General features: G+C 34.3%; 2 protein-coding genes across 2 annotated transcripts; both read right to left on the bottom strand.

Annotated features, from left to right (window-relative positions):
- Positions 1-7,857: 7,857 nt before the first annotated feature.
- LOC110426113 (receptor-like protein 6) lies at positions 7,858-10,701 on the bottom strand. Its single transcript, XM_089785299.1, is given in 4 exon segments — positions 7,858-8,131; positions 8,133-9,263; positions 9,361-10,004; positions 10,093-10,701. Coding segments are annotated over 4 exon segments (2,658 nt in total).
- Positions 10,702-11,823: 1,122 nt separating this feature from the next.
- Positions 11,824-21,298, bottom strand: LOC110426114 (agglutinin-like protein). The gene is given in 8 exon segments (XM_021441217.2): positions 11,824-12,203; positions 14,007-14,161; positions 14,241-14,960; positions 16,080-16,169; positions 16,278-16,575; positions 17,157-17,286; positions 17,377-17,719; positions 20,997-21,298. Coding segments are annotated over 8 exon segments (2,118 nt in total). The 5' UTR covers positions 21,021-21,298; the 3' UTR covers positions 11,824-11,845.
- Between the last annotated feature and the right edge of the window lie 1,118 nt (positions 21,299-22,416).

Genomic DNA, 22,416 nt, shown 5'->3' on the forward strand with positions numbered 1-22,416 from the left:
TGAATCATTATATTTTTAGAAATATTTTACCTTTTAGTTAGTTAATCAATATCTTTTCCTTTGGGACTTCCCCCCTCTTTTTACTACAAAATTGAAATAAAATAGCCATGACTAACTTGGAATATTGTCAATAAGTAACTACATGGAGTAGTAGATGTAATCAGGTTATTATATTTATGCCTTTGGAACTAATCTCTAAGTTAATACCAATACAAAAAGGTAAGATTTAAGAAAAAATTTTCAAGTCAAATGCATAAGGCTTCTTAATAAGTTCGATTAAAGAAAAATTAAATTTAAAAATCCAAGTCAATAAATTAAAAAACTTTATTACAAAAATAAAATTTATAAAATTTTTATTTTGATAGGCTTGGAGAGAAATAGAAACTTGAAATTCTCATCAACTGACCACCTTTATAGACAAGTAGCAAATTCATACATGCAATTGTTAATTTGGATTTGGTTGAAGTGATGAAAGATGGAAGTGAAGCTTGTCTTTCTCTATATTTTGATCAATATAGTTAGACTGATTTAATTTCTGAATTGATCTCCAACAAAGTAATGGAAGTAATAGCATTGTAATTTAGACAATTTCTGTAGTGCATTCCAATGTGGCATAAATCCAAAACCTACCAATTTTGTTCTTAATTTGTCCCACTTATGCAAAGATGTTTGCTTCCATTCTCAACCACAATGAACAAGTTCATGAAAAACAAAATTTGGAAATGATATTAGCAAAGCAGAGAGGTCAATTATATCTTTCTATATCAGTGTCCCTAGTCAAAATGTTCAGACTTTACCCACAAAGAATCATTCTTTCTCAGCTTTGTATCTCTACTTGATTTTGAGTTCTGACTTGACCCAATCGATGTTCCGTTGGATGTCTCTGAGTTCCTCTTCAGATTCTGAAAGCAGCTTTTCATACGTAGCTGATTCACCCTCCTTTATGAATCGAGTATAGGACAGATCTGCAGTAACCAGCATTGACCTCAAACGCAAGATTATTTTATGAGCTTGATCCATCCTATCATTTAAATTCATCTTTTCATATAATATTTCCTCATCACTTCCAAGTACTGTTGTCATCCTTATCATCAGTGCCTCTAGGTTTGCCCCTTCTACATTTTGCAACATGTAAATGATCTTGTAGACTGAAATGGGTACCATCCCAAAATAGATTTCCGTCATATCTTTCAGCTTGGACTTCAAGTCTCGGAAAATGGTCTCTTCTGCTTCATTGCCTGGAAACATATAGTAAATTTCAAATATGAGGTCAACAAAGATAGATTCAATGTGGAAAATCCAATTCCTTATAACTTTCAGAAATCTTATTCTCAGATTCACAGTCACAGGATCCAATTCATCACCAGAATCTGAGGCTTTTGGAGAAACATTCAGATCAATTTCCTCCTTTATGTATATTTTCTTCTTCAACACCTCAAATATATTTTTCAGTTTCTTGACTCTAACCCATTTCAGTTCCCCTGCGTCTTTTTCTTGCAATTTACCATCGTCATCCGAATCTGAATCTTCATCAAGCACTATATGATCCTCATCTTCAAGAAATAGACGCTCACTTTCGACCAGCGTCCTATGCCCTAGAGATCTTTCTATTTCCATTGCTACATTCCATGGAAACCCATACAAATGAGTAACAACAACATAGAAGCTAAAGTCTCCACTTTCTAATTTTCTCTTTGGCCCTTGACTCTTCTCTTGTCCATCTTCTTTAGTAAAAACAAGACTTTCAAGATCCATAGGTTTATTCTCTTTATAACTCTCTTCAATCCCACCACTGCTTTTTGGCATTATATTGTAATCCATCATCAACTCAATAACCCTTTCATTCAATTCATCCCCTCTTTTCTTTAACCTTTCAACACCATCAACTAAAGCTACCAACTCATCTTCTCCTTCGATTTTAATCATTCTAAGAGTCTTATCTTGCAACTGACAAAGATCAAGGTTGTGACTATTACCTTCGTCGGGTTGGCAGGATAGTGTCAGCAACTCATAAAAACCATCCCTCAAATCTTCTTGATTTGCCTTGAGTTTTGCTGCTGCCTCTGCGAACCCATTAAGCACTTCGGTACTACTATCTTGGCTTACTTGGTCAAGGTTTTGGTCAATTCTGGAGAGCGTCTGATAGAGTTGGCCAAGTGTTTGGTGAATGTCTCTGTCTTCGGTAGCCATTGATGATCAAAGAAAAAAGAAATGAGGTTAACAATAGCAAGAAGAAGGAAATCTTAGTATGGAGAGAGAGGAGAGAGTTTTGGCGCCCAAATGTGGGCTGGGGGTTAGGCAATTCAGTTAGATATAGGGAAGTTATTTGATTCAATCACGTGGGGGTGATGTTCGATTAGATGACAGTGAAGGCTCTTGAGTTTTTGAATATTAGGAAAATGGCTTTGTTTTTATCAGAAATTATGAAATTGTCCTGATTTGTGAAACCATCTCATCTCTATTTTCTAATAGTATGACTTTTCAGACTTTGGTTTCTCCCATTATCTAAAGCTGAAAAACGCCTTCTTACCATAATTCTTATTTATGGATTTTTATTTTTGTTGAAGCTAACCTATATTGATTAATTAGTGATGATATTTATTCTTACTTATTAGTCTAAAAAATGTAATTCAATATAAATTAAATCTTCATTAATGAATAAAAATTAAAAATTAAAAATTATAATAAAGGATGTTTTCGAATGACGATTTAGAAATATATTAAATGGTGTCGTCTTTTTTCGTCAATTCAAAATTTCACACACATTCATATATTTATGTATGCTACATATAAATACTTTTTCTTATATATTTTTAAATAATTATTATATCTTCAAGTAATGATCAAGTTCTTTGATTAAGAATGAATGAGATTATAAATTGTTCATAACAAGTGAGAAAATGAATCTATGTTCTTAGTTAAAACTATAACATGACAATATATAGTCCTCTTTAGTGCTTAGATCAAAACCGAGGGTAATGATAAAGGACAAGTCCTAATTACCAATGTAGCAACCCTTTGCTCTATTTTTGACGTTTAGGACCACTTTATCTTTAATCAATTTTCTACTATTCTTTAGCATCTTCATGTCATAACAAAGGTGCAGTCGATATTTAGTATCTAATACCAAAACTTTGATTGAATTGTAGAAAATTTAAGCTTAATGATTTACATGGTTAAGGTTGAAACTTCTATAAGCATTCATCTTCTTAACCAAGTCAAGGGAACATTTTCAATTCTTCCTTTTCCCATCTTTACCATAAAGATGCTTGAGAACATTTCCCAAGTATATATGGACCTTTGCCCTGGTTTTTCTCTTATTCAACAATTTTGGCAATGAGAGTTCCATCACATGGAAGTTAATTCCGAATTACGAATAGTCATTCAATAGAATGTGTAAAGCTTTGGAATCATATTAGCCAATCTCATATACGTGGCTTCGTGTGAGTCTGATAAGCATCATATGCTTTATCATCCTTATCCTCAATCTTGGGCTTTTGACAAAGTTTTAAGTCAAATGATTTCGCTTGAGAACCATTCTCAAGTTTGCGTACCATTTCAAGAAGTTTAGTCGATTGGGCTTCCTTTTCATCTATATGCATTGGAGTGATTTCATTTTACTCATATTTATCTAATAATCAAAAAGTATAAAATAAAAGCAACTACTGTCATTAATGCATGATAACCAATTAAAAACAAGTGGTAAATCTTATATAAGTTACTTTCACTATTTTGTTTACGATGATAACCCTCCATATCTCCTTGGAAGATATCTACGAGGATTCTTCTAGTGGGCTAAGATCCTATCCATTCTAGTCACAACTTTGAGTTTGCTCAACAAACTATGATAGGAGGGTTAGATAGGTAACTTTATTGACCAATTGTATCTCTATACAGCTCTTAGATTAAATAGGTGGTAACTTTTTACCTAAACATATCATTTATGTTTCACCTAGCCATTGCCTATAGTTTTATAATAATCAAGTTTCTAAACATCCAAATTTTATAAAACTACTTGAGTAAAACCCAATTTTCATAGAAAAAACATATTCAAAATAAAGTTTGGCCTTGAGTTTGCCCAACAAGCTTCCAACATGAAGAGCTCCGGTTTTTACTGTTAAAGTGGAAGGCAACTTTATTGTGCGTAACATGTGACTCAATATTTTACAAAAGATTTTAAAATTCCAATTTTAGGTCTCATGCATACATGGCATGTATAGCATTTATAATATCGTATAAAATAAATCTAGCACATGCTTTCTACTTTGGATGATTATGGATTTTAATCTAAGCTAATTTCCTTGGGCCATCAAAGGATATTAGTTGGTCAAATCCTAGGTGATTAGATACAAAGTCTTCTAGCATTGCTTGTAATCTCCTTGTCCTCCATGGCGCATTTGGATCTTCATCTTTGAGTTATAAAATTTGCTTGTCCTAATCTACCCTAATAAACTATTTACATAGTTTATTTGAGAAACCATTGAATTAAATTCAAAGGGAGTAGGATGAGAAAAGAAATGTACAAACCTAGAGATAAAAAGATAAGGTAGGGTACGTAGACCCTATTTTAAAATACTATGAAAGTAATTTAACCAACCATAATCACATTGGGCCTAAGTTCAGAACCATCCACATTCATTCATCACTATGAATATATGAGGATTTAAAATTATGCTTAATTCAAATTGTCAATCTTATGTATCATTTGAAATTAATATAATTCAAAACTTGAAAATATTAATTCAAACAGTTTGATGCATGTTCTAATTTAATTAATATTTATGAAAACAATTTTTATAAATAAATAAGATTTTTAATATAATTAAAATTCTTATTGCATCCTAATCCAATTAGGATCAATTAAATTAAATCTCAATCAACTAAACAATTTTAATTGATTTTCTAAGCATTTTAGGAAACTAGATTCATTTTGGTCATCTTAATTCAATTTAGGAAACTTGTACATTATTGTCTCCAAAACAATTTTAGGAAAGCTTAATCAAATTAAGCTAATTATGTACAGTTTCCAATTGAATTAAATTCCTAAACTTACTAGGAAGAAAAATAGTCACTTTCCAAAATCTCACATCCTAGTCAAACTAGGATTTTTTGGAGTGAATTGCCTTAGTCATACTAGGCAATTCTCTTCCCCAAAAATTGTAGAAGTTGACCCTAAGATTTTGGAGCCTTAACTACCATGTTTGGGAACAATTTCCTTTTGTGGCATTCTTTAAATTTTGTGCTGCACTTTTGGAAACAATTTCTTTAAGTTGCTCAAAATTTTCAGCTGCTCCTGTTAATGTTGTCGCACCTTTTTTTCTTATTGTAGTGGTGGTAAGCTACTGATTATTAACCACCCTCTAGGACATTTGTTGCCAAAAGTGTTCTAAAAATTACCCAAGAAACAATAAAGATAAAACTCAAAGAAATCAAGAAAACAGAAAAATAAAAAAATTTATTTGTTCAACCTCTTACCTACATCTACTGAGTGAAACCGTTCTATTATTGAGAAATTAAAGCATAATAAATTGACCTCTATGGTTATCCAAACCAACCAAAAATCCCTTGCACACCCTTTCTCAATAACCTCTCAAGAAGGCTCACCCAAACCACTATAGCTCCACTTAGAGCAAAAGACAGAGTTATAAGGTATTCCATCTCTAGAGGTCTTAAAGCACTACTCACTATTCTAAAGCCTAGAGATCTATTTTTATAATATAAAAGTCTAAAAAAAATATGATTAGAACTCTATGTGGAACAAAAAGTTTAAAAATCATACAACTAGTTCATGTTATACACAAACAAGAATCTTAGTCAAATAAGATCTAGAATTCTAACCAACCTAAAACTCAATAAATATCCACCTTTGACTTAAATTCAGACTTCTTAAACCTCTTCCAGTAGTCACACCCCATTGCAATTTCCTAACTCCACTTACTTTTCAACACCTTGAACAACTCTCCAAGCACAAGACTTTCTAAATCATTGGCCTTTAAAAATTACCACAACTACACATACTGAATCAAGCATGGTCCAACACTCGATTCTACAGAATGGCCAATGCAACTGTATAGTCATCATGTTAATGGCACTAATTGACTTCAGAAAAAGACCTTGATGACCCTTTCAATTCACTATTGGCAAGATTTTTCATCCTTTCACCATTGTCTACACCATGGGTGTAATACCCCTCGCAAAGTATATATTATAAAAACATTTAGATTTATTAAGCTATAGTTTTATAAAAATAAATAAGTAAATATTGTTTTAGTATTTTATTTATTTGTAGTTATGACCTTGGGTGCCTTCAAAATTAAAAAATAGAGGAAGGGGCTTTTAAGTAAATAAAAAAGTTTATTTAAAGTTAGTTTTATTTATCATGTCTAAGTTAGGGGGATTAGGTTAGTTTACAAAGCAGCACCTTATCCATCAACCCACACATGTCCTTTGTCGTGTTCTCAATTTGGTCCATCAACTTGACCAAATATGCTGCAACATTGTCAGGGATATCTTTCTCTTCAGCAGCAACCTCTTTCCTAGTTTCACTTTTGGAATATTTGGAAGCCATGAGAATTTTGAGATTTTCTTTCAGATGATTTTGATTAAAATAGATAATGATTCCCTCTATTTATAGACATGAATTCTGGCTCTTAGAAAAGTATTCAATGGTTTTAGGCTTGTTTTCTAATAAATATGGTTAGTTCATAAATCGATACATTAAGTGCTTTAAAGACAATTTCAGAGTTTTGTGTCAGTTGAATCTGGATGTTTTTCTACACCGATATAAGTGGAATTAAAAAGGCTGAATTAGTTATTAAGCATGCCTAATTCTCTTCTAATTTTACAGAATTTGTTTTTAAGAGGGTTGAATTAATAAATAATCAGCTTCAGTATTAGGTAAATAAAGCAACGCAATTACTAAAAACTAATCACGCAATGCTTACAAACTAGTCAAGTAATTCCTAAAATCTCAACGCGTAATGCACAACTCACGCAATTCCTAAAATCTAGTCTTGAAATGCCTCCTATCTAGTCCCAATTGTCTAATATTCAGTCACGTAATGTCAAATAAACAGGTTATAATTCCTAATAGTCAGTCATGCAATGCCTAATATCTAGTCACACGCCTTAATATCTAGTAACGCAATGCCTATCAAATATTCACACATCGCCTATAAATTGATTGATTTCACTACTCCCAACCAGATTTAAGTTTTCAAAGTCATATAATTTACCTATCAACTTTTACGTTTTATGAATACAAAAAAATAAACCCAAGAACCCATAATAAATACCTTGATGTCATCTCTGCACTTTGGAGTGATGAGAAAGTTGGATGGCGAGACCTCGATGGCGTTAGAGAGCTAGACGATGAGATATAGACCGTGATGGACTGCATGACATAGACCCCAATGGCATTGGAGAGCTAGACGGTGAGATAGCCAAATCGATTTAATTTTGGAATTTTTTATCTGAATGGTGGGAGAAAAGAATGAAACTAGGATCACTTAATTTGGATTAAATGGTTTAAAAGGTATTCTTGTTAAGTCATGTCAAAAATTGTCTTAAAACAATTAAAATTATAGTGAAGGTCATTTTTGAAGTGAGCTTATTAGAAAGGTTATTTTTCATAATTTTCTCTTGAAATTACTTTCAATATTGAGAAAATAAGAATAAGCTCAAAGCGAGGAAATGAAGAAAATATACCAATAGATTTGGAAATTACCCTTTTGATCACACTACTATGATGTTGTAACACACCCCCCAACACATAACTTCTCAATAACAGATTCATCAACATTGAGTTTCATAAAGCCCAAACAAGTACAAGACCATGAAGTAACAAATCATTTGGGTTTAGCCCCTTCGAATCACAAGATATCCCATGGCTCCAAAAAGAAATCCACATCGATAACCCAATAAAACAACCTTCCAGCCAAATCCATCTTCGGATTCTGAGTCATCCACAGATGATGGTACTGGTTGCCCTACCTCATCTTCTTTGCAATCTTTGGACAATGGAAATCCACATAACCCCATGTTTCCTTCGAATGAACCATTTTCAAATGTATTGAATTGTTTACCTCGAGGTATGGGTCCAACAAGTTGGTTGTAGGAAAGGTTCAAGGAAAAGTGATGTCAAGTCTACCAATTGCTTTGGAATCTTCCCAACCAGCTTGTTTGAGGATAGGTCTAACCACTCAAGAGCATTCAGGTTTCCCATCGTCCAGGGGATATGACCAGAAAAGCTGTTACGAGACAAGTTAAGTCCTTTAAGTGAAACAAGCTTTCCCATGGATATTGGAATTTCTCCTCGAAACTTGTTATTTGAGAGATCCATGCTCCTGAATATTTCCAAAATTGTTACGAGTTCCCTGTTGTGTCCTTTCATGACCACACTTACAGAATAATCATAGGAGTAACCATACGGGTTCGTATTAGGACTCACGTATTTCAAATAAGGGCTTTGGCCTTCCCCAATCTTTGTCATTGCCTTTAGATTTTCAATGTACTTGCTTGGCAGAGGACCGATAAAATCATTGTTGGAAAGGTCTAAAATTTGCAAGTTGGAGAAACAATTATCAGTCTTGCAACCACGTATGGAACCATGCAACTTATTTGAACGTAAGACGAGAACTTGTAATTCTGAGAGATTTCCTAACCAATGAGGAAATATATCGTTTATCATATTGTTTCCAAGATCAACAACTTCAATGTTTCTGCAATTCACCATAGATCGTGGCAATGTTCCTTCTAGTCGATTTGAGTTGATGTTGATATTCTTCAATCCACAATCCTCTGCAAATCTCGAAGGAATGGTTCCGGAAAAATTATTCATCTTTAGATTTAATACTGAAAGACTTGCATTGAAGCTTCCGAGGCATCCCGGGATGGTTCCACTCAAGTTGTTGTGAGACAAGTCGAGCACCTCAAGGAAACTTACATTGCAAATTTGAGAAGAGATTGTTGAGAGAGGAAAAACCGGAAGATTTCCTTCAATCAAGTTGGATCGGAAGTCCATAACTTCAACATGTCTCCAAGGAATTTCCTCTAAAGATGTCAACAAGTTGTGAGAAAGATTTAGATAAGACAATGAATCCTTCCCCATGTCCCATGCCCATTTGGGCAAATGTCCTTGGATACCACTATGAGAAAGGTCTAACTGTTGCAAATTGGTTAAGACTTTTAAAAATTTTGGAAACTCATCATTTACTTTGCAAGATGACAAAGACAAAAACTCGAGGCTAACAGGCAACATAGGACTGTCATTTTTGTTAAAGGACAAGGATAACCTATTATGTGAAAGGTCTAGAAAAAGAAGATTTTTGAGCTCTGAGAACATGTCTAACTCTAAATTGCCACTCAAAGTTATTGGATGACAAATCGAGTTCAGTGAGGTTCACCAGTCTGGATATGGAGCTGGGAACAGAACCTTGGAATTTGTTGTTTCTCATATCTACTTTTATCAATGATGTTTGCTGAAACTCATGGATACGACCAATGAGTTGGTTATTATGGAGATACAAGTACTGTAATGATGATAGGGAATACAACCAAGATGGCAATGTTCCATTAAGTGAGTTGTGAGACAAGTCTATATAAAGTATACTATGAAACGAAGCTGCCGTATTAGGAATAGAACCAACTAGTTGATTAGATGAAAGCCCAAGAAATGTAAGATCTGTCAAGTTTATGAGTGAGGATGGGATATGGCCAATAAAACTATTAGCCATGAGCCCTAGATGAATAAGTTTCGAAAGGTTCCCCAATGATCTTGGCATTAACCCAGAAAAGTTACAAAAAGCAAAATTCATATGCTTTAAAGATTCTAGATTGCCAATTGAATCAGGCAACTCTCCAGAGAAAGATGTGTCCGAAAGGCTCAAAAACTCTAAGGGTCCAGTCCAATTGGATTTTGGAAGATAACCAATGAGTTCTGGGTTTCTGTACAAACTAAGCAACCTGAGATTAGGTAGCTGAAAAATGTATACTGGGAATTTTCCCTGCAACTCACAATAGTTAAGACTTGAGAGATGTTAAAGAAGAAGACACATTCATCAAGGAACCAAGTTCGAATGACCCAAAGATAACTTCATCTAGAAAGATTTCTCTAATTTCTGTTAGATTCTGAACAAGTTTTCTGAAAGTAACTTCTTCAATTGTCATTTGGAAATGATTGTAAGAGAGGTCGAGCGAAACCAATTTAGACAGGTGAGAAGTACTAGATGGAACATTCCCAGAAAACCGAGAAGAGGAGAGGTTAAGATGCATCAAACTAGCAAAATTACCAAATTCAGATGAAACCGTGGAGGCTCTAAAATCATTATGGGCAAGGTTTAGCATCTGCAAGTTTCGGAGGAGGAAAAGGCTGCTATTCGAAGTGATGCTGCGACGAAGCCAGCTGCAGCTTAGGTCCAAGCCTATCACATAACCTGTGGCACTGTCACAAGTAACCCCATCCCATGAGCAACAATCAGTACCATTCTTCCAAGAGTTTGTCTTCGGATAGGATTTAATACCAACAAAACCACAATCATAAGAAGACCCGTTGTTAAGAGAAAAGGTGCTCTTAAATTGTAGCAAAGCAGCACTTTCATCTATATGTGTTGATGAAGGTAAAGAAGCTGACAAAATAGCTTGAAGCTTTGGGGAAAACAAGAGAATGCACAGCATTTGATACAGCCATGCAAAGCAAGCCATCTTTCTTGTTGATGTGAGTACCGGCACAGCCAGAAGTTATGATAGAAATGGATATTTATAGCCAAGTTAATAAAAGTACTCCAAAGCAATACTTAAAAACCATAAGTGAATTTGAGTCCACACAATGCCATATGGAAACCCCCAACAAAGTGCAGTTCGACAACTGAAAGCAATTTTCCATTTCTAAATATATCTTGGAATAGCAGTTTTGAGTTTCTTGCTAGTCAGATCAAAGAAAATGACAAATTTTGGAACTAGTAAAAGTGGGTAGCATTTCCAATGGTTGCCGCCTGCCATGTTGAAGACTATCTCCAGCATTTCTAATAGTCCATTCTATTTTAATATATAGGTCATTCAACTAGTCTAGTCAAAGTCAGCATTAATATTTAGTTATTCATTCAATGATCGAATAGAAACATGCATGTAATCCAACACCAACACAATCATATTCATGGTGGAATTTCCTTTTTCTTTCCTCTTAAATTGGAACTAACAATGCCTCTAAAACATTCAATTCAACTCAACGTGAATATAACCAAGAAAAACAAACACTAAATAAATGATGAGCTAGTAGTATTAGGGCAGAAGCAACTAAGCACAAGAATAAGAGAAGTCCCAGCTTAAAGCAGGATATTTAAAGTTATAAACGACAGGTGATGCATTGATTCAATAATGAGTCTCAGCTTTTAGAACTTCAAATTGGGGTAAAAGAAGAATAGAAGAGGCAATTTGGGTTCGCCAAGACTTATTAGGTTTGACATATCAAGCGAGGTCTAGTTTAGAAGACACACAAAAACAAAGTTGTCTCCAGGGAGTACGTCAGAGGATAGACAGACCGAAGATACGACGCTAAGATTGACTTCAAATACAAGTACCTATACTGTTTTGGAGTATAGCAAATGATGTCCACAGATTCTTGAAATGACAATGTTTTAAGGCTTCAGATCCCGCCAGTTGATAAAGATCCAGCCAAGCGAAGAAGATTTTCATGGCTCCACGATAAGCTTGAAAGGGTCAAATCAGCTGACAAAGAAAAGAAATACCTTGGAATTAACACTAAATCCGTATAATAATTCAAAGCACGCATTAAATATACTTGGAAGTACTAAAGGAAGGAATTACCCTTAAAATAATTTCAGAAGTTTCACTGCAAGGCTTCAACATCAGTGGCTCCAACATCTGCAGGTCCATAGTTTGATGCATTCTCAGAACTATCTATTCAAGTGCTGTTCTTAAATTGTTCCACATGTTGGGAGTCCACCAATGGGGAAGGACCTTTCAAGACCTGGTGGGTAAGGTTTTGTTGAACATGTGAATTGTCTGATATGCAACCCATAGGCAACCCCAATAAACTTGCTGATTTGCGCTCACAAGGGAACTTTGTGGAAGCAGGTGATTCAGGTGTCTCAGGATGCTTTCCTGGCAACTCCAAAGGCCGATGGAAGAGTAAATGAGCAACTGTTCGGTCTATGGGATTGGTCTCTGTTTCTGAGTCAGACATCCTGTACCAGTACAGCTTATGAATAAGATGATACTCAAGCTTCTAATGCAATCTAACTCCAACAGGCACAAAATGCAGCATTAAGGGATAGAGATGGATATCTTAAGTTGGAAAAGGCTGTTGATTTATGGAAAGAATCTGAAAGTTCAGAAGAAGACTTTACAATGATATAATACATTAAGCAAGAAACAAAAACCAAATAAAACCACACCAATGCTTTTGAATTTGTTGGATGGTGACCAGATCATAGAAACTTATGAAATCTCAGCAGAGAAGCAGATAATTAATAAACAAAAATGAGTAAGCATATACTTCTTTAACTTACACAAACCTTAACTGTTAATAACATGAAAAATAAAATAAAATTGAGGTGACAAAAAGAACCCAGCATGATTGAATGGTAACCATAATTCCCTCCCAAAATACCGCAATGGAATGGCATAGTGTGGATGAAAGGAAACTTCTAGACACAGTTGCATTGTTTGGTTTGTTAAGTAAGAGCTACAATTCCATTTGTCAAACACTCTAAGAGCATATTGTTGATCATCAAAGTCCAAAACTTGCAGTAACATAGCTATTGCAGAATTCAGTTTTGTCAGGAAATACCAAGTCTTACTATTGATAATTTCATTACCATCTATGGCTTTTTCTAATTTTCCATTATTATGACACCTTAGTTTATGTGCTTCAAGCAGTGGCTAAATTCAAAAGTTACCAAATTTTGAGTTTCTTCTTCCTGAAAATAATTTAACCACAGAACATTTAATTTGCCCAGAAAATTCTTCTTTTGTGGGTGCATGTTTCCTAGTTTAAAGGCCATGATTGAATATTCTATAACATTTTCGTCTTGGCTTTATTTGATCATTTTGGCTGCCCACATGATCTATAATGGATTATATCTCATAAGGATTGGGACTCTAGATGGACACCGAAATTGTCTTGAACCCCAAAAGAACACGTAAATGAAACTCTTAGAGCTTGAAGCAAATGCTCTATACCAAATGATATAATTAAAAACTGATTTAAACCTAAGTTAAGAAATGTGGCTTTATCTTTAATCACCTATCAAAGATAGAAACTCAAGAGAAAAAAAAGTAAGTTGCTTAACTGAAATTATGCTCTTACGAAGGCAATGTGCTGTTACCCTTCCTTGGCTGCATCTATGGAAGAAATTGGAAACAGAAATCTTATGGTGGTGACAAAATGGACATGTAAGAGGTGCTGATTCTTTAAAAATTTTAGCTATAAGAGAGATGTTGAGAATTTTAAAAGAAATTTATTTAAAAAATTCCAGTAATTTCCTATAAGATCATTATGCAAAAAAATTGTCTCTTGATTGGAGAATTTTCTTCTTAGTCAACCCAATATGGAAGAAACATACCAAGCCCTAAATCTCCCCTTTTTCTACTTCTTTCCACAAATCAAAATGGAAAAGAATGCAAAGAGGATCTAAAGAAACTGCCAATAAGTATATAATAGAGCCAGCTAAGCCCAGGTGAAAAAAAAGGAAGGTGAAACCATAGTTATCACCATGCTATTTAAAGTGTAAAATATAGCAAATTGTCATAAAGCTAGCAATTCATCAACCTAGAAAATGAGTTATGGGAAAAATAAATCTTTAGTTGAACACCTCACTAAGTCAGCATTCATCCATTAATAGTGCAAACCATAAGTAATCAACTGCTATTTAATTTTGCTAAAACCTTTGGAGAGTTGATGACAAAGATTAATGTTTCCAAGGATAATATAAAATCAGCTTCCCTTTCAAAATAAATATAAAAGCAACAGTGTAGAGTTTACTAACCTCTTATGTTTCTTATTTTCTTCTTTTGCAACCTCATTTTCATCCCTGCTACTTTTGTTAGTGCTGCTTCTGTCACTGGCATAATGCCTCTGCATCGCACTTTGAGCCAACCGGAACAAGCTATCGCTTACGCAAAGTCTAATTTTGATGTCCAACTGTGAACATTGATTTGATGGTGTCACTGATTCCTTATTAGCCAATGAGAGAAAAAATTTGTTAGAAAGTCAAGCATACCTTTCCAATTACATCTTGTAGCCGGTAAAGTACTGTTTCCTCCACTGAGTAGTCATCAACTGCGACAGAGACTGTATTAGAATCATCTTGCTCTAGAGGGGAGTTTGGATCAAATGAGGCAAGAGTGGTAAGGTCTTCAACATCAGCTCTCTCAACATGCTGAAATTGATTTTCTTGATTACATTTTCGAATGACAGAGTGATCGGTACAAGGAACTTGATGATGAAACTGCTGTTGTTGTTTCTGAATGGCAAGTAGTGCTTGCATTTGCTGGCGCCGCCTCAATTTTTCAATTTTTTCCTGAGGTGTCATGCTCAAGGGTTTTGTAGAAGCCTCAACTGACCTGTTCACAGGATTTGCCTTGCTAGGGGAAACATCATAACAAGAAAGCAAGGGTTGCTTTTTAAATTCCCCAGACTGAATGTTGGACAAAACAGGTATTGCAGGATATTGGTTTGTAAGATTCCCGTATGTGGAAGGGGCCACAAATGTATTGGAGATGTGCTGGTATTGCAGTGAGTCAGATCCTCGAAGCTGCCTCTGCTGATCAACAACTGAAGATGGAGAAGATTTTACTATGGAGGTTGCCACATTATTCTCATATGGAGCCAATGGGTTTCCAGATGGAGTCCATGTACCATATAACTCCTGTAATAGTTTTGCCTCACCTATGTCTCCAGGTTTTTTCCGAAATTTCAACACCTTTTTCTGCCTATATGCCTGCACAGAGAAGAATTAAACTCAAAATAACACATTGACATCTTTACTGGAACAGCAATACTTAAAATGATGGTAAATTAATGCATAATAGCAATTCCACCCTCCCCCCCAGGGGGGAAAAAAAAGGAGGAAAGAAGAACCCTTAAGATGTTCTCTTGTATTTTGGGTAAAGAAATAAGTTATTATTTAGGAGAAAGAATTACCCAAGCTTGAAGGAAAAACAAAAATAGGCCAAATTAACACATAAAAGTCCTCTGCGGAAGACATTTTTAGGCTAAATGGGATATAACTTTTTTATACATGAATAAGTCAAAGATGTCTTTAGTTAAAGCAATCTCCACCATTCTTAACTTCAATAGCTCTATGGACAATATAAACCAGTAAACCTGTTGTCAATGTATATGGCAATCTTCCACATGTCCAAAACTAAGCTTCTGCCCAACCAATATTTTGCAAATCGCCATAATATAAAAAAAGTGGGCCTGATTTAGCATAATAAATTAGATATTGGACATTAGAACATCTATATATAATATAACATTCTCAGCATCTATTAGCTATTCCAAACTCAAAAGTTATATCAGCATCTACCAAAAGCTCAAATAAAACTTAACACAGTAACGATGTGGCAAGGGCTTGAAAAATACTGTCTACAATGGAAAGCACATAATCACAGTTAAATGTCATAGGTAAATATACAATAACATTAGAATTAGACAAGGAGAAGGACCTCTTCTTGGAGGGTTTTCAGTGGCTAATATTATTAGATATCTTCCATGACCTAATAATACCAAGCCAAACCCACTAATATCCAGGCACATGACAACCTAACAACCAATTCCACCCATCTATTTTGTTTATAGCTAACAAAATTATTTATTTATTTTAATATTCTGCCCTTGAAGATGCTAGACTCTTTTTTCCCTCCCTACATAGCACTAAAGAAAGGTTCTACAAACCTACTCCTATAGTTCTGTAAATGCACAGTAAATGGGACATCATTCAAACTTGCCATCCCCAGGAACATGGAAAATAGTAATTTATTCCAAATGTTAAAGAGAAATACCAGAAACCAAAGCCAATTTGAATAGTTAAGTATTAAGTGTATGATAGGAATACCTTATCACCCAATTCATTAGGGGCCATAACTTTTTCAGCAACCAGGTGAGACTTTGATGCACTGGTTCTTCCCCCGGTTTCCACATTCATCTGTGAAAGTAAAATTAGAAATTATGTTATTTATAGGTTGGTTTAGTTGTTTAAGTTAAAAGCATGAGTAATAAAGAATTGATCATCCTGCATGTGGATTTTTCACACCTGCTCCTCAATTATGGATTTACTTTCATCTCCAGCAAATTCTACATGATGCAGACCATGAGATGTGGAACCATCCAATTTCTCATTACTAAGGGTAAATGGCTGGTTATCTTGTTGCTCATATTCTCTTTTGACCTCCAAATTCTCAGATGTGCTCCTTAATGCTCCTAAACCTAAACTAGGAGAATCCACAGCAGTAGGAAAGGATTTTGCTGCTCTGTTTGTTACCTCTTTAGATGAAGACCACAACTCATCAGCACTACCAAGACTTACATTGCCAAATATTGGGTCATCATTGCTGCAAAATCATCACTTGTGAGAATATTGAGTCAGATGGATGCCGTTGTGTACGATAAAAAGAATGAGAAACAAGGAAAGGAACACTATGATTGGAGTTATCTCCTTTTGCCCTGAGAAAAGGACAAGGGTAGTTGAAGCAATAAATGCTTTTAGAATTAAGCAAGCTTATTTTATAAATTTACTTACACTAATTTGGAACACTGCTACAAAATCAAGGGAAACACAAAATAAGTGTATACTAAATTTGGACAACCAAAGTGAACAAACTAGTGCAGGAGCTTCAGGTGCTTTAGTTCCACATTTAAGAATACACAGAATAGTTACAACTTAGAGCAAATGAAACTTGAAAATTTTGAAGTTAGAAGTCCACAAAAATAAAATGATCATTTATGTGAAGACCCCACAGGTCATTCCACGGTAACAAAAGTTATCAACTTGTGGTTACTTACCGAGTTCAAAAGAAAACGTGGGAATCATAACAAACACTACTTGGATGACTGCACAAATATCAATCTTCCAGACTAGATTGTCATTACAATGCTTTCATAAGCAACAAGAAAGGTAAAAATTGTGCTTTACCTAAAAATTCGATCAAGATCATCAAAGCTTCCAATGTTAGCCCAGCTGTAGTCCACAAAATCACCTTGTTCTTTGCCTTCATTGGGATTTTGAAATATTTGAGAATCTTTAGTAAGTTCAGTCGTCCCTGCTGTTGAGAGAATGTGCTTATTTAGGGTTATAAAAAGAAACAGAAAAAACAACTTCTATTGGCTTTAGTCTAAACAAATAATATTCTCACCATTTGTTGAACTATATTTATTTACTTCAGCCAAATTGTTAGAGACTTCACTTCCCATGGAATCCTGATCAGTTTTGGCTGCATTAGATAAAGATAACTCTGGCCACGAGCCCATGCCAAATCCTGAGGTGGCAATCCCTCCATTTGCATTGAAATTGGAACTGCCCTCCACCTTTCTTCCATGAAGATCAACTTTATGCCCAGGTGTCTTTTGTTCAGTAGACTTTATGGTCGCAGTTTCTTGACTCCATTCCTTCTTACTACGACAGTTTTCACTTCCCTCTTGATAAGGTACTATATGATCATCACTCTCGCCATCCTCACCCCATATTATATTTGTTAGCTGAAAATATGAGTAAAGGATCATATCATCACTCATATGACATCCAACAAGGTATTATGAAGCAATCAAAATAATAATACTAAAGTAAAATGGTTAAAATAATTGAAAAGCTATGGCGAAGCAGCAGCTCTGTTGTTTGGTGTATGAGCCCATGGCTGTGCCTCATTAAATCACTGCCAATAACGATAATATCACCACAGGAAAAAAGGATAGAAATTGTTTAGAACTCAGAAGATATCAGAAGGATAGGATATGAGTTTCTCGAATGGAAATTATAATAAAAAATCATCAAGCTCTCTCCCCAACCCAGATCAGTACTTTGTTCACTTGTATCACAGCCTCATTTATTCCACAAAGCCTCATAGTTTTCTTTCCTTCTGCTCAAATGTCTTGACTTCACTTGAAATCCATTCAATCTTCCTTCAACATGATTTGGTTCCGAAATGAATTTGATCCCAAGAATGTTTATTGTTTCTATGTTGATTGGACCTATTACCGTTATTATTTACTTTGAATCACAATTTAAAGCATCCTTCCCACAAATTAACCTTAGATAACACTACTTTCTATGTACATACAAAACAAAAAATTGCAAAAAAAGATATAATAATACACTACTGTTCTCTCAATTGGATGTAAAGCAAACAGATTCAATATCAAAAGTAATTATTGATGGAGCAAAAAATAGTCATGTTCGAGATGTGTAAGTCCCTTTGAACCAGGAAAAAAAAAAAAGACACAAAGCACAATTGAGGACAATACATGCTGAATTGAATCTGACACACAGAGTTAAAAGAAATTGAAGTTGCTGATTGAGAAGATATAGGAAGCCCATCTTTCATGAACTCCAGAAATCAACACATCAGATATAAAGGTAAGACATATAGGTTGGGAAAAAATGATCCAGGAAGTACTTAAATAGTCCATCGACAAAGAGAAGTAGGCATATAGTAGTGAGTTATAGAGTAGATATTGGAACATCCCTTTTTCTTCTTTTGAACAGTATTAAAATATCCTGTTTGATCACATGTAACTAAGTTCTTTTTTGCTGATGATAAATTTGTGGGTTCTTGAAGGGCCCCGTGAGCTAACCCATCCCAAATGTAGCAGGCGCCATTAAGTCCCCATCCCAAATGTAGCAGGCACCATTAAGTATTAAAATTCAAACTCTGTTTTTCTTTTCTTTTTTTTTTTCACATGTTAATCAATAATTAACATACACATGCAGGGAAGGGGAAGAGTACACATGATGAAGCAAACCGTTACTTTTAAAAGGCTATGTTCAGGCCCAATTATAGTCAAGAGTTGAAAGAATTTATCGAGAGCTGTGTCATATTTTAACTAATTGTTGTCCAGCCTATGGATGCTACTGCCCATGCAACTGCAGACACGGTTACATAAGCTTCCCTAGCATGCAAATATGAAGGAAATGAATATCTGTTCAAAAATCTTCCTAGCTAATAAATAGCTCACTGATGTAGGCATGAAGGCACAACCTCTCCCAAACATGATGAAAAGGGGAAGACTACCTTAGACTGCTAAAAGTAATAACTAACAAAGAACGCAAGCAGAGTGGTTCACAGCACTCTTTACCATATGCGATCAAGAAGCATGCATATTTACCAAATATGTCTGTCTAATAAGAATGCAGACAGGTGAACAACTAGAAAGTTAATCTCCCCTGTAAGTCCTGATCAAGGTGTCACGAAATTTCAATTACAAATATACGCTGCCTTGACATTGTAGATTTTAATATTCTACATAAAAGTATGTGAAGTACTGCGGCAGTAAAAATGGTAAAAAAGAAAACCAAAAACAGTGACGAAAACCAGACAATAGCTAGAATTGATGTCAAATCGAATTAAAACTGTCTAAAGGGCTTGAGCAGGTTGCCTCAGTGCTTGGTCTCCTCGTTAATAACACAGAAAACTTCTCCAATAAACTAATTATTTTAAGCTACAAGAATGATCTTGAAGGCCAACTATGATTAAGTTTATAAACCAAGGACTCCCCTTGCTTTTACAATTAGAATAGTAATACGGACACAAGAGGGCTGGAGAGAACTTTACATGTAAAAGTTATCGAAGTCCCTTGAGATGACTCTTTAGTCCTCATAGGTGCCAGGAAATTAGGGAGTCAACAAAATTAAGTTAAAAATAATAATAATAAATAAATAAAGGAAGTGGGGAGGGAAGAAACTATGAACAGCCACCAAGCATAAAATGAAGAACAACCTTTATCCTCGGACTCATTATAAACCATGCAACCTACAGCACAAATGCAAATACTGATACTAATATAATCATTCATGCTATTATTTAGTTCCTCTACTTTTCTGTTTTCATGTTAAGTTAACAAGAGGCTGCAGAACACAGAATGATGCTATGCTCCCCCATGCACATAAACTGTTTAATCACTAGCAGACAAGTTCACTCCATTGATTCTCATCTTTCATGCTTTCTAGTTCCTAACCCATATAAATTCTTCCTTATGAACTGTTTCAACACCTCATAAAGACCAAAGCTCCATGTTCACCCCAGAAAACATCCTTTGGTTTTCCAGACTAAAACTGTTCTCAGGATTACTCCACTCTCGTACAGCTTATCACGTCCAATACATCCTAGGTCTCTAACATTAACCTTATTCCTGTGTTCAGAATCTTCTTTACCTAAACCAAAGACTACTATTTTTCTTTCAACTCAAGCAAGAAAACCATTGAATTTTTATGCGAGGAAATCCTAAGACCCATAGTTTTTCCATTATATCATTGCTAACCAAAAACCAAGATCTCATTAAATGATTCATCCAAAATGATGATAATTCATTATAGAAAATAATAACCAGTACCCTAAGCACCCTCGTTAATTTGCTAATTTCATAATAATTTTTAAAAAATAAAAATAAAAATCCACCACAGTAACTATAATTGATGGTTGCATCACAATCCCAAGCAAAGATATTTCCTTAAATAGAAACCTTGACAAGTGCGCTTCAATTTTTATGGTCAATTAATCAGAGCTGAACTACAGAAAGATCCATGTGAAAACATAGACAGAACACAAAAACAGAGCCAAAATAGCAAATTTTCAGTTAAATTTATTCCAAGTAAAATTATTTATATTGAAAAATATAAAATAAATTAAAAATGAAATTGAATTCATATTTTATGTAACAGCATACTCAAAACAAAAATTAAAAAAAAAAACAGAGTCATTTACAGAGCAAGAAAAGAAATTAAATTAAAATTTAAAAAAAAAAGAACTTTAGATCTAATTACCTCTTCGTCGTTCCAATCAAACATTTCTAAAGAAACCACAGCTAATCACAAATCCAGTTCCAAATCCCGATTCGTAAACACGTGCTGCAATTACTCCACACATCGTCAACTCCCCCAAAAAAAAAAATACAAAAAAAAAACCCACTAAAACAAGAACAAATGAAACATCACACAAAATTCCAACTGAAAATTAAAAATATAAATCACTTTTCGGATTTTTCTTTTTTTTTAGAATAAACAGAGGAATGCAAAATAAGCAATGAAGACGAAGGAGAGATACCGTAAACACAGGTAGGGAGAGAAAGTAAAAGAAATAATTTTTTTTTTTTTTTGGGCGGAGGAAGAAGGATAGGATGGTGGGACCTAGTTCACGTGACGTCATGTGGGAGCTGACTGGCGGAGAAGATGACACGTGAGAGTAAGCGTATCTGAACATGTGGTTAGGAATGAGCCGATCTATCGCTGAGTCGTGATTGGTCAGCTTTGATTGCATTTCAATTTCATTTGCATTTCAGTTTCATTTTGACGAAAATAGTTTCAGTTCCATTTTGGGGTTAAATTGCAATTACACCCTTTGTTTTTCACATCTTTGCATTTAACTCCCCATGATTTTTTTTAATTGTGAAATGTTTGTGGTCTTAATTCATTATCATAGGAAGTTAAAGTCAATATTATAAATATTTATAAATACATCTTTGAAAATAATTAATATCAGAACCATATAATAACAAATTGGAACCAAGTAAAGAAGGGTGAGCAAACCGTTAATTCGGTTCATTTATTTAAACTAAATTAACTTATGTTGTTTAAAAGTTAATCAAAACAATTGAAAACTAAGTGTTAACCAATTAATCGAATTAGATCAATTAATTTAATCTAAATCAAACTTAATTGAAATATTCAAATTTAAGCCTAATTTTCTTAATTTCTTTTTTTTCTATGCTAATTACAAAGTATTAATACCGTAAGCTTAATACCATTAAATGTTCTAACAAATATAGTTAAAAACATTATAATATTTCAACAAATATAAATGAAAATACGTTGTAATATACCTATCTATATACTTACAATCTTAAATCCATTAATTTAGTTTAATCAAAAAAATTTCAAAATCAAAATTCAATCGAACCCTATTCATTTCCGAACTAATCAAATCGTTACAAATTATTCGATTAATTTGATTTTAATAAAAACTTAGTTACCCCTAGGAATTCAATGTTAAAACGCAAATAAATCACGAACAAGACAAGAAATATAAAAGTAAAAAGGGTATAAGTATAATTATCCATTTCTTCTCTGTCTTGCCTTTTTGGTGCTTTAACCTTTTGTGCATGAATTCTTAATTTGACTGGAAAGTAGAAAGGTCTAGGGTTCGTAAAGATTAAAAAGGAGAAGAAAATTCTAGGGTTAGTGGTAG

Source organism: Theobroma umbraticum, unplaced genomic scaffold (genome assembly GCF_002168275.2).
Source record: "Theobroma umbraticum cultivar Fairchild unplaced genomic scaffold, ASM216827v3 scaffold_55.0, whole genome shotgun sequence".
Lineage (NCBI taxonomy): Eukaryota > Viridiplantae > Streptophyta > Magnoliopsida > Malvales > Malvaceae > Theobroma > Theobroma umbraticum.